The sequence below is a fragment of the Hyla sarda genome, chromosome 2 (assembly GCF_029499605.1).
Source record: "Hyla sarda isolate aHylSar1 chromosome 2, aHylSar1.hap1, whole genome shotgun sequence".
In the NCBI taxonomy this organism is placed as follows: domain Eukaryota; kingdom Metazoa; phylum Chordata; class Amphibia; order Anura; family Hylidae; genus Hyla; species Hyla sarda.
Window position 1 is genome coordinate 248,162,191 of NC_079190.1, and position 14,307 is coordinate 248,176,497.

At 40.7% G+C, this 14,307-nt stretch overlaps 1 protein-coding gene across 12 annotated transcripts in view; it reads right to left on the reverse strand.

The window, feature by feature from the left end:
* The window catches only part of RPH3AL (rabphilin 3A like (without C2 domains)), a 413,105-nt gene that overhangs the window by 307,385 nt on the left and 91,413 nt on the right, over positions 1 to 14,307 (reverse strand). The window contains exon 1 of one of the 12 annotated variants that reach the window (XM_056556884.1): positions 2,402 to 2,538. The exons of 8 other annotated variants lie outside the window; for them this stretch is intronic. In XM_056556884.1, the coding sequence (XP_056412859.1) occupies positions 2,402 to 2,407 (6 nt within the window). In that variant the 5' untranslated portion in view covers positions 2,408 to 2,538. Of the gene's footprint in view, positions 1 to 2,383; positions 2,539 to 14,307 lie in introns of those variants that run through there. 3 more of the 12 variants (XM_056556887.1, XM_056556891.1, XM_056556889.1) reach the window with 3 other exon arrangements.

Genomic DNA, 14,307 nt, shown 5'->3' on the forward strand with positions numbered 1-14,307 from the left:
ACCCGATCAGCCCAGAATCACCGCAAATAACTGATCTGAATTGATCGTTGGCATGGGGGGGGGGGGTCTCAGGACCCCCGAGGGGTTTGCAGGGGGTGCCTGCTGAATGATTTCAGCAGGCATCCCGTTCCCCACCCGGCGAGCGGCGGGGACCGGAATTCACAGGTACGCCCTGTGTCCTTAAGTACCAGGACGTCAGGACATCAGGACAGGTTAAGTATCAAGGGACGAGGGTGCCCCTGTACGCCTTTCATCCTTAATTGGTTAAGGCAATTTTCCCACTGCGTTCACAGGGCTGGGTTCACATCAGGCTAGACCAGGAAGTAACTTGATGCCTATGCAGAAGGATCCTTTTAACAAAACAAAAAAATTTAGTTGGTTGCATTTGCCTATTTCTTCCTTTTTTTTGTAGTATGCACCTTAAATGTAAGTAAACCTAGCTGTACTATGAATTTCTTATGAAAATACCTATCACATTGGCCCTGATCTATCAAAACTGACTGGTTTACCCATAACAACCAATCACAGTTCAGCTTCCATAGCTTAAAGGGGTATTTCGGGCAAAAACATTTTATCCCCTATCCAAAGGATAGGGGATAAGATGTCTGATCGAAGGGCCCGCCGATGGGACTCCCCCCCGAGATCTCCCTGCAGCACCCGCATTCTGTGTCTCCAGGTTCCGAAATTATTGGGTTTCCGGGACTGGGGATGTGACGTCACACCACGCCCCCTCCATTTATGTCTATGGGAGGGAGCGTGACGGCCCTCTTGCATAGAATGAGGGTGCTCCAGGGAGATAACGGGGGGGGGGGTCCCAGCGACGGGCCCCCCCGCGATCAGACATCTTATCCCCTATCCTTTGGATAGGGGATAAAATGTTTTTGCCTGGAATACCCCTTTAACTAATTTTGGTAAAATGAAAACTGAGCTGTGATTGATTGTTGGGCAAAATCAGACAGTTTGGGTTTCAGTAAGATTGATAATGGGGACAAAGAAAATTGTACAGGGCCACTATTATGGGGGACAGAGAAACTTGTACGGGGGAACTCTACTGGCATCACCCTGCAGTTTCACCTTTTAGTAGGGTTCATCATCACTAGAGGATGAGGAGGGGGAAGAAAAATAATAGAGGGTTCTTCCTCATTGGTGGACTATGATGCAAGCATGGCATTTGCCTCCTCCACTAAAAATAACCTACGGCAATGTTTCCTAAACATGGTGCCTCCAGCTTTTGCAAAACTACAATTGCTTTCTGGTCATGTTAGGAGGTGTTGTTTTGCAACAGTTGGAGGCTCCCTGTTTAGGAGACACTGTTGTACAGGCAGTTAAAAAATTTTTTCGAGGGGGGGGGGGGGTAGTAACTGTGTAAGGGTGTGTGTATATGTGTAGTGTTTTACTCATTATTACTCAGCTGGAGGCACACATCAACAAATCCCTGCGTGCCCTTTGGCTGTCCGTGCATGCTGGGAGTTGTAGTTATGCGACAGCTATAGGCACACTTTTTGATAGAAAAAAAATGCTACTAGCTTTTGCATTACTACAACTCCTAGTATGCACGGACATGCAAATGGCATGCTGGGAGTTGGAGTTGTGTGCTTCCAGCTGTTGCATAACTACAACTCCCAGAATGCCCTCTGGCTGTCTATGCATGCTGGGAGTTGTACTTTTGCAACAGCAAGTGGCACACAACTCTCAACTCCTGCTGCTGCCACCGGTCCCACTGCCATCCATCTGATGCGCCACCCCCCGCTGCACGCTGACATGTACACGCTCTCACCATCCAGTGACATCTCTCAGCAGTAGCCCTGGCGGACCAATCACGGTGCTCATGAGGTGGGGTCTAAGGACCTCCCTGAGTGATATGTCAGGATGGCTGCTGTTAGATAAGTAGCCATCCTGGTCCAATCACCGCCTAGCTAGTAATGGTGACCAGAAAAACAAAGCACATACCTGTACGCCCTGATGCCTTAAGGCCAAAGCACTAATTAGCCTGGAAGAGCCATGATTTGCACATCAGTTTCCTCCTTATCACAGGGGTACAGTAAAAGTTGACACAAGTATATAGATAGGACAATCATATATATCTGTAAAGCACAGTGAACTGTCACTTGTGCCCATCCAGAAAGATGGTGGGTGAAGCGTATCAAGTCTATGGGCCCAGTACAGGAGAATGCGGAGGGTCCCAGTGGTCACACCCTTTAAAACTTTAAACTGATTTTACCCTCAGTATATAACTATATTGGGGATTTCCTTTGCATTCACTCATGTATATGAACCATATTGAAAAGAGGCTTCCAGGTTCCACATCTCTTTTACAGGGAAACAGAATACAAGAGGTATGCATCATGTTATTCAGAACTGCATGAAAGAAATGTCCACTTACCTAGCATACTTTGCCTACCTGCATGTATTGGCTGCACTTTCATTACAAGCCAGTATTAAGTTCAAGCTACCTCCTGTTTCTGCTTGCTACATGGTGGAAATGTTACAGTGGAAATCCACGCCTAAGACAAAATAGAACCTCCCAAATGTTGAGAGTCAGGGAGCAGACAATCACGTGGCTCAATTGTTGGACTAACAACATCCTGTTACCACTTGAACAGTGTGCAATGGTTAAAGGTACAGCAGCTGCAGACACACAGCATCTTCCAGGAGATATTCTTATTAGCTTTGTTACAGAAGAGAAAAGTCAGGTAGCGTAACTGAAATATTCCTCTATCAATCTACAATACTGTGAATGAGCGGAGCTAAAAATAATTCTCCTTACATAGTAATGACTTCAGAATTTTAAATACATTTTAGCATAAGACTGGAAAAACAGATTAAAGTTTTCAGTAAAAACACACAATAGGGCAGAAATGTCTAAACTCCAGTGCAGTATTACACAGTATTAGACATAATTTGATTTGCCTTTTAAGGGTAGGGTCACACGTACAGCATTTGCAGCGTTTTTCTGTAGCCTATTTTATGCTGCTGATTTCTTACCTATTCACATTAAATGGATAGGAAAATCAGCAGCAGAAAATATGCTGAGAATGCTGTATATCTGCTGCATATTTGCTGATGATGATTTTGCTACCCATTTCATTCAATAGATAGAATATCAGCCTGGGAAATTATGTTTTTTTTTTTTTCCTGGCAGTTTTTGGATATCTGCCACTGCAGTTTTTGAGCCAAAGTCAGAAGTGGATCCATAAGGGAGGAGGAGTATAAGTCCTTCCTTTATATGTCCTATTCCTTATGAATACATTTCTGGCTTTGGCAGTGGCAGTATTCCAAAAACCGCCAGAAAAAAACCCAAGTGGAAACTTAGCCTAATGGTCTATTAAGGCGCAAAGTCTGCAGATTTAAAGCAGAGTTCAAGTTACATTGAAATCTGCAGCATCAAATATGAGCAGGAAACTTTTCAGTTCACACACCCATATTTTTGCTGCAGCAGTTTTTGATGCCTATTAACTTCAATGAGTAGCAAAATATGCAGCAAAAAAAAAAAAAAAAAGGACGTGTGAACTGATCCTGTTGCCTTTAGCTGTTGCAAAACTTCAACTCCCAGCATGCCCACACATCCTTTGTCTGTAGTTTTGCAAGAGCTGGAGGCACACAGCTGGAGAATACACAGCTCTAACAGAGTTTTACAAAGATTGTACTCCCATCTGTTGCTAAACTACAACTCCCATCATAGGAGTTGTAGCTAAGGAACAGCTGAAGTCTGTAGTGGTGCCGTATTGATCTCCTATACTAGACCCCAACACACTTGAGAGAAGCCTGTCTGCATAAAGATAGATGACCCATAGTGGCGGCTATTTTCATTTTAGATTTTTTAGTAAAATTGAAATTTTTTTTAAATAAATGTATATTTAAAAAAGTCATCTTATCAGTAGTACTACAAAATATAAAATGTTTTTCATAATGACAGAGCCTCTTTAACCCCTTAAGGACCAAGAACGTACCGGTACGTCCTTGATCCTGCTCTCCTCATATCACGGCGGGCCCGGCGTCATAGTGAAGCCGGGACCCGCCTCTAATAGCGCGCAGCGCCGATCACGGCGCCGCGCGCTATTAACCCTTTAGCCGCGCGCTCAGAGCTGAGCCGCGTGGCTAAAAGTGAAAGTTGCCGGCTAGCTCAGTCGGGCTGTTCGGGGAGGGCCCCTACCTGCCTCCTCGCTGTCCGATCACCGAATGACTGCTCAGTGCCTGAGATCCAGGCATGAGCAGTCATGCGGCAGAATCATAGATCACTGGTTTCCTATGAGAAACCAGTGATCAATGATGAAGATCAGTGTGTGCAGTGTTATAGGTCCCTATGGGACCTATAACACTGCAAAAAAAAAGTGGGAAAAAAAAGTGAATAAAGATCATTTAACTCCTCCCCTATTAGAAGTTTGAATCACCCCCCTTTTCCAATAAAAAAAAAAACACAGTGTAAATAAAAATAAACATATATGGTATCACCGCGTGCAGAAATGTCCGAATTATAAAAATATATCGTTAATTAAACCACACGGTCAATGGCGTACGCGCAAAAAAATTCCAAAGTCCAAAATAGTGCATTTTTGGTCACTTTTTATATCATTTAAAAATGAATAAAAAGCGATCAATAAGTCCTATCAATGCAAAAATGGTACCGTTAAAAACTTCAGATCACGGAGCAAAAAATGAGCCCTCATACCGCCCCATAGACAGAAAAATAAAAAAGTTATAGGGGTCAGAAGATGACAATTTTAAACGTATTAATTTTCCTGCATGTAGTTATGATTTTTTCCAGAAGTCCGACAAAATCAAACCTATATAAGTAGGGTGTCATTTTAATCGTATGGACCTACAGAATAAAGGTAAGGTGTCATTTTTACCGAAAAATGTACTACGTAGAAACGGAAGCCCCCAAAAGTTACAAAACAGTGGTTTTTTTTTCAATTTTGTCGCACAATGATTTTTTTTTTCGTTTCACCGTAGATTTTTAGGAAAAATGACTGACGTCATTACAAAGTAGAATTGGTGGCGCAAAAAATAAGCCATAATATGGATTTTTAGGTGCAAAATTTATGATTTATGATTTTTTAAAGGCAAGGAGCAAAAAACGAAAATGCAAAAACGGAAAAAAACCCCGGTCCTTAAGGGGTTAAACTTTGTGCAGAATCTGCACAACTTCCATGCGGATTCCACACGAAATCTCCAGAATGCGGAAAGCAGAAAGCGGAATCTTAGCTGCAGAATGTCTGCAGTGAAAATTCTGCAGTGTGAATGGGACTGCTGAATTGCATTAAAGTTAAAGACTATAAACACATGCAGAAATTCTGGAGTGTGAACATAGCCTAGGACACCAATATAACTGAATAGCTGAGAGCTGGAAGAAGCGAGGGAACACTCTGCTCTCTGTCTGGCCACCTAGCACTTCCCCTATGATGCTGCATCACTCTGCTAAGGCCAGACCTGAGTAAAAGGTGCCAGAGCAACACGGCAATGCATTGAGTTTTCATTAGGGGGCAGGTTATTTAGAGTTTTGTTCCCCAACCTGTTGCTCTTCAGTTGTTGCAAAACTAAATATCCCATTATGCTCTTCTGTCACTGCATGATGGGAATTGAAGTTTGCAACAGCTGGAGAGTCACAGGTTGGGAAACAATGATATAACAGTACAGGAGCACAGTTCATTAGAGGCATAGTAGCACAGTTCATTGGGGGGCATAGTGGCACAGTTCATTAGAAGGTGCAGTGGAATCATTCTAGTGTTTGGCAATATTTGGGGGGGGTACGGAATGTGGAATCATTATATTCAGGGGCACAGTGTGTGGCAGTATCGTATACAGGAACACAGTGTCTCTGGTTGGGGGGGGGGGGGGGATCTAGAGAAGATGGCTGCTGTTATTATTGCACCGGTCGCAGAAAGCCAAGCATTAGGTTCTAATATAAAAGCTTAAAAAATAAAATAAATGAGAAATAAAAAACAACTAACCAAAAACAATATAGGTCTTGTTCACTATGTCTAGTATAACACTCCCAAGCTCACCATTAATGCTCTTATTCCCTAAGAGCCGAAAATATAGACAATAGAAAGACAGATTATGGAGCTCAGGGATATGGACAATAATAAATTAATAAAGTACTGTTAAATAATATAAATTTATTAAAATATTGGTTTAAAAATAGGTCCAATCAATATGTCATATACATACGCAGGACTGCACAACGCAGGGCCCTTGTGAGTGCAAAACCTGACTATTTACTACATAAAGTGCAAAATAAACAACCATAAAATGACACATCTTATAGTATTATATGGTAAAATATCAATGTTTGCAATCAATATGGAAAAATGTCCCGATATGGATCAATAGATATCTTTGCAATATCATGTAGCTGGATCACATTAGATACTTTAAATCTTACGTTCCACTAGCATCATGTCCAAATAAGATGTCAAATGTACAGGAGTATATTCACCATCAACTTGAACTGATATAGTAGTGCGTGTGACAGATTTGTAGAACAGTGGGACGTGAAAATGAACATTTTTATTTTTCAGATTAACTGTCCACTGTTGCAAAAATCTGAGTGTAAATGCTCACTTGACTCCTTGTTACATTCCTTTAGGGGTGTAGTTTCTAAAACAGGGTCATATGGGGGGTTTCCACTGTTCCGGCACAATGGAGGTTTTATAAACACGACATGCCCCCCTAGATCCATTCCAGCCAAATGCACTCTTCAAAAGCCCAATGGCACTCTTTATCTTCTGAGCCCTGACGTGCACCCACAGGGTACTTTACTTTCACATATGGGATATTTTAGTACTCAGTAGAAAATGTATTTCAGATTTTGGGGGTCTTTTTCTTATTTTTACCCCTTGTGAAAATTTGGGGCTACATCAACATGTTACTGTAAAAGATTACATTTGCCTACTGTTCCAAAAATCTGTCAAATACCTGTGGTGTCCAAAATCTCTTTGCACCACTTATTACATTCCTTGAGGGGATTAATGTCACGTGGTGGGTTTCAACAGTCTTGGCACCATGGGGGCTTTGGAAATGTGACATGGCCCCAGACATCCGTTCCAGCCAAATTCACTCTCCAAAAGCCCAATGTCGCTCCTTCCTTTCTGAGCCCTGTTGTTTCTGAGTCCTGTTGTTTGCCCACAAAACACTTTAAATCCACATATGGGGTATTTCCAAACTAAGGAGAAATTGGGTTACAAATTATGTGGGACTTTTTCTCAATTTTTCCTTTACATTACAAATTAGGGGATACACCAGGATTTTTGTGTAAAATTAAAATTTTTCATTTTTATGACCCACTGTCCCAAACACCTGTGAGGTGTAAATGCTCACTGTACCCATGTTACATTCCTTGAGGAGGTGTAGTTCCAAAATAGTATCACATGTGGGGGTTTTTCATTGTCCTGGCACCATGGGGCTTTGTAAATACAACATGGCCCCTGACTTAGCTTAAGCCAGATCCTCTTTCCAAAAGCCCAATGGCACTCCTTCATTTCTGAGCCCTGCCGTGCGCCTGGAGAGCACTTTACGTCCATATATGAGCATTTTCAAGGGTTACAGATTTTGCGGGGCTTTTTTTCCTTTAACCGCCTGTGAAAAAGGAAAATTTGGGGTTATACTAGCATTTTAGTGTAAAAGTTGTAATTTTTCATTTTCATAGCCAACTGTTCCAAAATTGTGTCAAACAGCTGTGAGGTCTAAATGCTTACTGCACCCCTTGTTTCATTCATTGAAGTGTATAGTTTCCAAAATGGGGACACATTTGGGGGATTTAGCACCCCAAATCATCTGCAAACATGAAATGGTAGTGGAAAATATACTCAAATCTGAAGAAGGCCTCAAAAACCACATGGTGCTCCTTCATGTCTGAGACCTAGGGGTGACTCAGGTATTGCACTAGGGCCACATATGGGATATTTCTAAAAATTGCAAAAAGAGGGCAATAAATAATGAGTTGCATTTTTGTGTTACTATCTGCTGTGTAATGGTATGTTCACATGGCGAAATTTCTGAAATTCCATATAAATTACGGTACGTTCAGCAAAGCTTGCTGAGCAGAATAGCGGAATTCCACCAGAATTGTGCGGTAATTTTGGCGGAATTCAGTGTTAAATAAACACAGAATTCTGCTGAAATTCAAGCCCCATGGATCTCAATGGGATTACGCTAGGGAATTCCGCAATTTATAAGACTAGTCTTATATTTTGACAAATGCAAAAAGCAGAATTTCTGACACGGAAATTCTGTTGTCTGAAAGGGACTGCGGAATCCCATTCATTTCAATTTGCTGTAACCTACAGCAGAATTTCCGACTGAATTCTTCTGCGGAATTTCGCTCTGCCATGTGCCAAACTGGAATATTTGCAAGAAAATTAAGATTTTGACTTCCAACTTTGCTGCTATCCCAGTGAAACACCTAAAGGGTAAATAACTTTAAGGGTGCGTTCACACGCTAGTAACTAGCAGTGGGTTTCCCACTCCAGAAAACCCATTGTGAGATATGCTACCATTCATTTGAATGGGTCCGCGGACAGTCCGCAAATCTGACACTATTGCGGACTGTCTGTGGACCCATTTAAAGGGGTATTCCAGGAATGTTTTTATTTGACTATGCTACAGGGGCTGTAAAGTTAGCGTAGTTCATAATATAGTGTCTGTACATGTGTGTGACCGTTTTCTCACAATTCTTCTGTGATTGTCACTCCAATTTTTATTTTTATTTGCATACAAAATGACTGTTGTCTCAGATTTTTCCCAGCTCACTAGTCAGCTGATGACAGGGAGCCTGTCTGCTTCAGTGGGTGGAGCGATCGCTTGGTGGGACAGATATCAATCTGCAACTAATGCAAATGTAGGCACCCTGTCTGATGAATGCAGCTCCTTTATGTTTCAATGTGTGGGGGAGGCTGATGTGTGGAAGGGAGGAAAATGAAATTGTGGGATTTGTAGTCAAAAAAGAAAATTCAAACAGGAAATACTAGTTCACAAAAAGCTAGCCACAGTGTTATGGTAATCTCATGACATAGCCATTTAGCCCCAAGACAAGCGCAGATCCTTCCTAAACATGTCCATTACTGCCTGCCAGGTACGTACTAAAATCACCTTATGGTGGATAACCCCTTTAAATCAATGGTAGCGTAACTCACAGCAGGATTCCCGCAGTGGGCAACCCACTGCTAGTAATAGCGTGTGAACGCACACTAAGACTGGAATTCCACTTGTTTTTTGGCCAAAAAACGCAGCGGGCAGATGTTACCTGTAAATCAATGAGAAATCCCTAAATTCTTTCTCCACTTGGCGTTTTTCAGTTTGCCATTTTTTAAATACTTTTAGCGTTTTTTCACTCTTTTTGGCATTTTTCAGCTCCTTGGCGGTTTTGCAAAATCGCAGCATGTTGAGCCTATGGCGTTTTTTCCCTGAAATCGTGGCGTTTTTCTCCTAGGAACGTCAGAAAAAAATGTCACATGCAGGAAATTGCACTGGCATTTTTTCTGGGGGTTTTTCAGTGAAAAAAAAATGCTGGAGAAAAAAAAAAACTAGTGGAATCCTAGCCTAATATTGTAATGTTGAATACTTTGAGGGGTGCAGTTTTTAAATGTCACAAAGCTCCCATTAATTTCAATATGAGCTTCTAAGCAGGGCCATCAATCACATCAATTTTTTATTTTTTATTTTTTTTTTCAGACAAAACTCTAAGATTTTTTTAAACAGAAATCGGTACGGTTTATGTCTGCGTGAACACAGACTGCCATTTTTACAGGTGAAACACATTAAAACATTTTTCATCTCTAAATAATGCATGGACAAACCACAGTGCAAAAATGCAGCATTTTGGCACAATGTTTGTGTGTGCTGAACACTGGCAACACTTGTACAGTATATTTCCGCAAGGCAAGGAGTACACTGTAAATCAGATGAACAGGATACACAGGATACACAGCACACTTGAATGAGATTCACCAAAGCCTAAAAGGAAAACCAACACGTGCCAAACAAAACATCAAAATACACAAATTCACTTGGCAGCCAAGTTTTAACAGTAAGCAACAGTACTTGACAAACATGACCTGCCTGAATGCTGAATGCTCAAACTTACGGTATTTAAAAATTAAAAAAATTATTAAAAAAATAAAAAATTGAATAGTGTACGGTATTTTATAAAATTAATTTATACTTGTAGTATCATCATTAAAAGTTTATAAAGAAATATATTTCTGGAGATTAAGCAGATGTGAATACAAAATTATAAATAAATAAAAACACAAGCGTTAACCCATTTTTGACAAGGAAGAGCTTTTCTAGATAGAGACATGACAAATAATTGCTAGCAGTCTTTCATCACCCACCATACCTAATCTAGACTCTCCTCAAAATCACGACTTTGATGTATATCAGTATTATCATCAGGGTTGTGAAATCAAGTTGTAAGAGTGAGACACAGTCTAAATGGGGTGCGGGTCCATTTTCTTTCTTTGGCGCCAGAGAAAACAGGTAAGGGCTTTCCTTGACTGTTTTCAGCTAGTTCAAAGACATAGACACAGTGGAGCAGTTGCCCATAGCAACCAATTATATTGCTTCTTTCATTTTTAACCCTTAACTCCTTTCTAACTCCTTACTCTTTAACCCCTTGAGGACACAGGAATTTTTCATTTTTCCTCCTCAACTAATAAAACACTTTCAATTTTCCCCCTACAGACCCATATAAGGCCTTGTTTTTTACACCACCAATTGTACTTTGCACCAAAAGTTGGTACCATTTTTGTTTTGATGGGACTTTTTGATTGCAGTTTATACATTTTTTATGGTATATGAAGTGACCAAAAATCTGCAATTGGTATTTATTTTACATTTACACCCTCGATTTGTGCGGTTTAATTAACATTATATTTTTATAACTTTTATAGGGATTATAAAAGTGGACTATTACATGCAATCTTTTGATTGCACACACTGAACAATGCTGTGCCATAAAACAGCATTGATCAGTGTTATCGGCACTCCATTGCTTCAGGCTTCCTGCAGCACTGAAGCGCCGATTGGACAACGAGGAGGCAGGTAAGGGCCTGCCGCCATCCTCTCAGCTGATTGGTGATGTCCGTCATTAGCCATTGGTAGCAGCTGGGACCATTCCACTATGATAGGCGTTCAGCTCCTGAGAATGCATCATAGAACGGGAGTGGGCGCAGGGCGTACATTTACCACTGCATTCTTAGCGTTCACACGCTAGTAGCTAGCAGCGAGTTTCCCGCTGCGGGAAACCTGCTGAGAGTTACGCTACCATTGATTTAAATGGGTCCGCGGACAGTCCAAAAATCTGACACTATTGCACTATTGCAGACCGTCTGTGCACCCATTCAAATCAATGGTAGCGTAACTCGCAGCAGGTTTCCCGCAGCGTGAAACCCGCTGCTAGTAATAGAGTTAAGAGACATAACTATTTTTTTTATCCATATGAGGTGCGACTAATTGTACATTGCAATGACACTTTGCAATTTTACAACTTTTTCATTTTCCACGCAGTGCGCTTTACGGCAAAACTGACTGTTTATCTTAAAACAATACCTACATTTACATAGCTTTTTGACAAAATCAGTATGCTAAAAATTGCCCTGTTCTGACCCCTATAACCTCTTTTTTTTTTTTTTTTTTGTACGGACATTCTAGGAGTTTTAGGTTTGGAACAGCCTGAGGTCCACACTTTGGAGACCACTGCCCTAGTGCATATAGGACTAGGCAGCAAAGGCATACAGGTATGCCCTGTGTTACTTACGAGTTTAAAAGGCCTCTGGAAAATAAAAGAAGCAAGTAATGAGGAACATTGGGCACAGGACCCACTTTCTAGCAATCGGTGATGAAATAGGTCTGTTGTTTGTCTAAGACAAATAGCAACCAATCACAGCTCATCTTTAATTTTACCAGAACAAGTTGAGAAATGAAAGCAATGCTATGATTGGTTGCCATCAGGCAAATTTTGGTCTTATACAGATTGATAAATATAGATTTTGAGGCACGCAGCCGTTCTGCGATGAAGATGAAAGATCCCAAGTTCATTGTGTAGACCAAGCTCATACAAAAAGGATTCCAGCACTCCGGAGTGATAGTATAAAACATAGGCCGACATTTATTATTGTCTTTAGACAGTTTTTTGTGTTTAGAAAAGGCGCAAAAAAGGCGCAAGCAGGGTTTATTTGCGCCTTTCTTGCAACTTTTGGTTTACACATTTCTGCTGATTTTGAGTTGCAATCCACTGATTTTGGCAATACACATGATACGGAAGGGTTTTATCAACTGCGTCTTTTTGTGAAAAGACCCAAAAAAGGCGCAAAGCCACTGAAAAATCTCTAAAACTAAATTTCAGTGTGACCTGCCCAAAATGTATCAAATGCTCTGTGATCATTTAATAAATTTGGTGCTCCTACACATTACCAGCACACAAAAAAAAAGGTGTAAAAAAATGCTTCACTTACACCTACAATGATAAATGCCAGCCATAGTCTTTATTTAATCTATAGAGATAAAATGGTACAGGGCAGAAAGTGGTAAAAACACTGATGCATTTCATCTATCCTTTGTCAAAGAATACATGAAACGCGTCAGTGTTTTTACCACTTTCTTCCCTGTACCATTTTATCTCTATAGATTAAATAAAGACTATGCTTTATACTATAACTCCGGAGTGCTGGAACCCTTTTTGTATGGACTTGGTCTACACACTGAACTTGGGATCTTTCATCTTTACCGCAAATCGGCTGCGTGCCTCTCCCGTGCAGCTGGAGTAGAAGCCCTGGACTAGCTTGCATTAAAGTGAGCTGTATTTTTTCCTTTTGGATTTTTCTCCTATAATAGAAAAAGATTTTTAAAAATAAATTTTAATTTCTAACCTTGGAAATAGCTGTTCGTGAGCTAGACATAACACCAATTGCCCTGCTTTGCTTTATGGACAGGGATTCTTATACAGTGCTAAAAGCTATAGAGAAATTTACTGTCACTTATTGAAAATGTACACGACAATCTTGTAGACATACACAGCAATATACAAGTAATGTTTGTACCAGGAGGCAAGCGGACTGGAAGCTTGAAGGCTAAATGCATATTACAGCTTAAAGTCCATCTGCGAGGCTGACATAAAATGAAGAGCACTTACTGCAGCATTTCTCATCTAATGGAATACTTTAGAAAAGAAAGTATATATGAGGGCAATTCTGATCATAAAGCAATTCTAGCAAACATACAGAAGGTTTTTTTCTTTTTTAGAGGGACACAAACAAAACAGTGACTGAAAACTACAGTGTGTATGTTACTGCAATTCACAAAAGTATAATATCTAAACACTGCTAATATGTCTCTAAGCAGGCTTTTTTCTGATTAAGGGTACGTTCACACATACAGGATCCTGCGCAGATTTGATGTGCAGGATTTGTAACTGCAGATTAGAAGCTGTGCTCAGTCATTTAGTTTACATTGAAATCTGCAGCAGAAAAATCCTGCGCATCAAATCCTGCGCATTAAAGGGGTTATCCACCATAAGGTGATTTTAGTACGTACCTGGCAGGCAGTAATGGACATGCTTAGGAAGGATCTGCACTTGTCTTGGGGCTAAATGGCTATGTTGTGAGATTACCATAAAACTGTGGCTAGCTGTTTGCCAGCTAGCATTTCCTGTTTGACTTTTCTTTTTTTGACCACAAATCCCACAATTCCATCTTCCTCCCTCCCACACATCAGTCAACCCACCCATTGAAACATAAATGAGCTACCTCCATTCAAATCATTGTGGTTTTCAATCAGGGTGCCTACAGCTGTTGCAGATTGATCTCTCTCCAACCAAGCGATCCCTCCACCCATTGAAACAGACAGGCTCCCTGTCATCAGCTGACTAGTGAGTCAGGTCTCGGGCACATTGCAAGTTGGGAAAAATCTGAGACAGCAGTCATTTTGTATGCTGGTAAAAGTAAATATTGGAGTGAAAATCACAGAAGAATTGTGAGAAAACCGTCAAAAACCATGTACAGACATTATATTATGAACTACACTAACTTTACAGCCCCTGTAGCATAGTCAAATAAAAAAAAAAATCCTGGAATACCCATTTAAATCTGCGTACGTGTGAACATACCTTAAAAGTGTCTCCAATGAATTTCATTGCATTAAACATAAGTCAAATTTCCTGTTGTTTATGCCACGGCGCAGTTTACAGTGGGGCAAAAAAGTATTTAGTCAGCCACCAATTGTGCAAGTTCTCACACTTAAAAAGATGAGAGAGTCCTGTAATTTTGATCTTAGGTACACTTCAACAATCAGACAGAATGGTGGGAAATA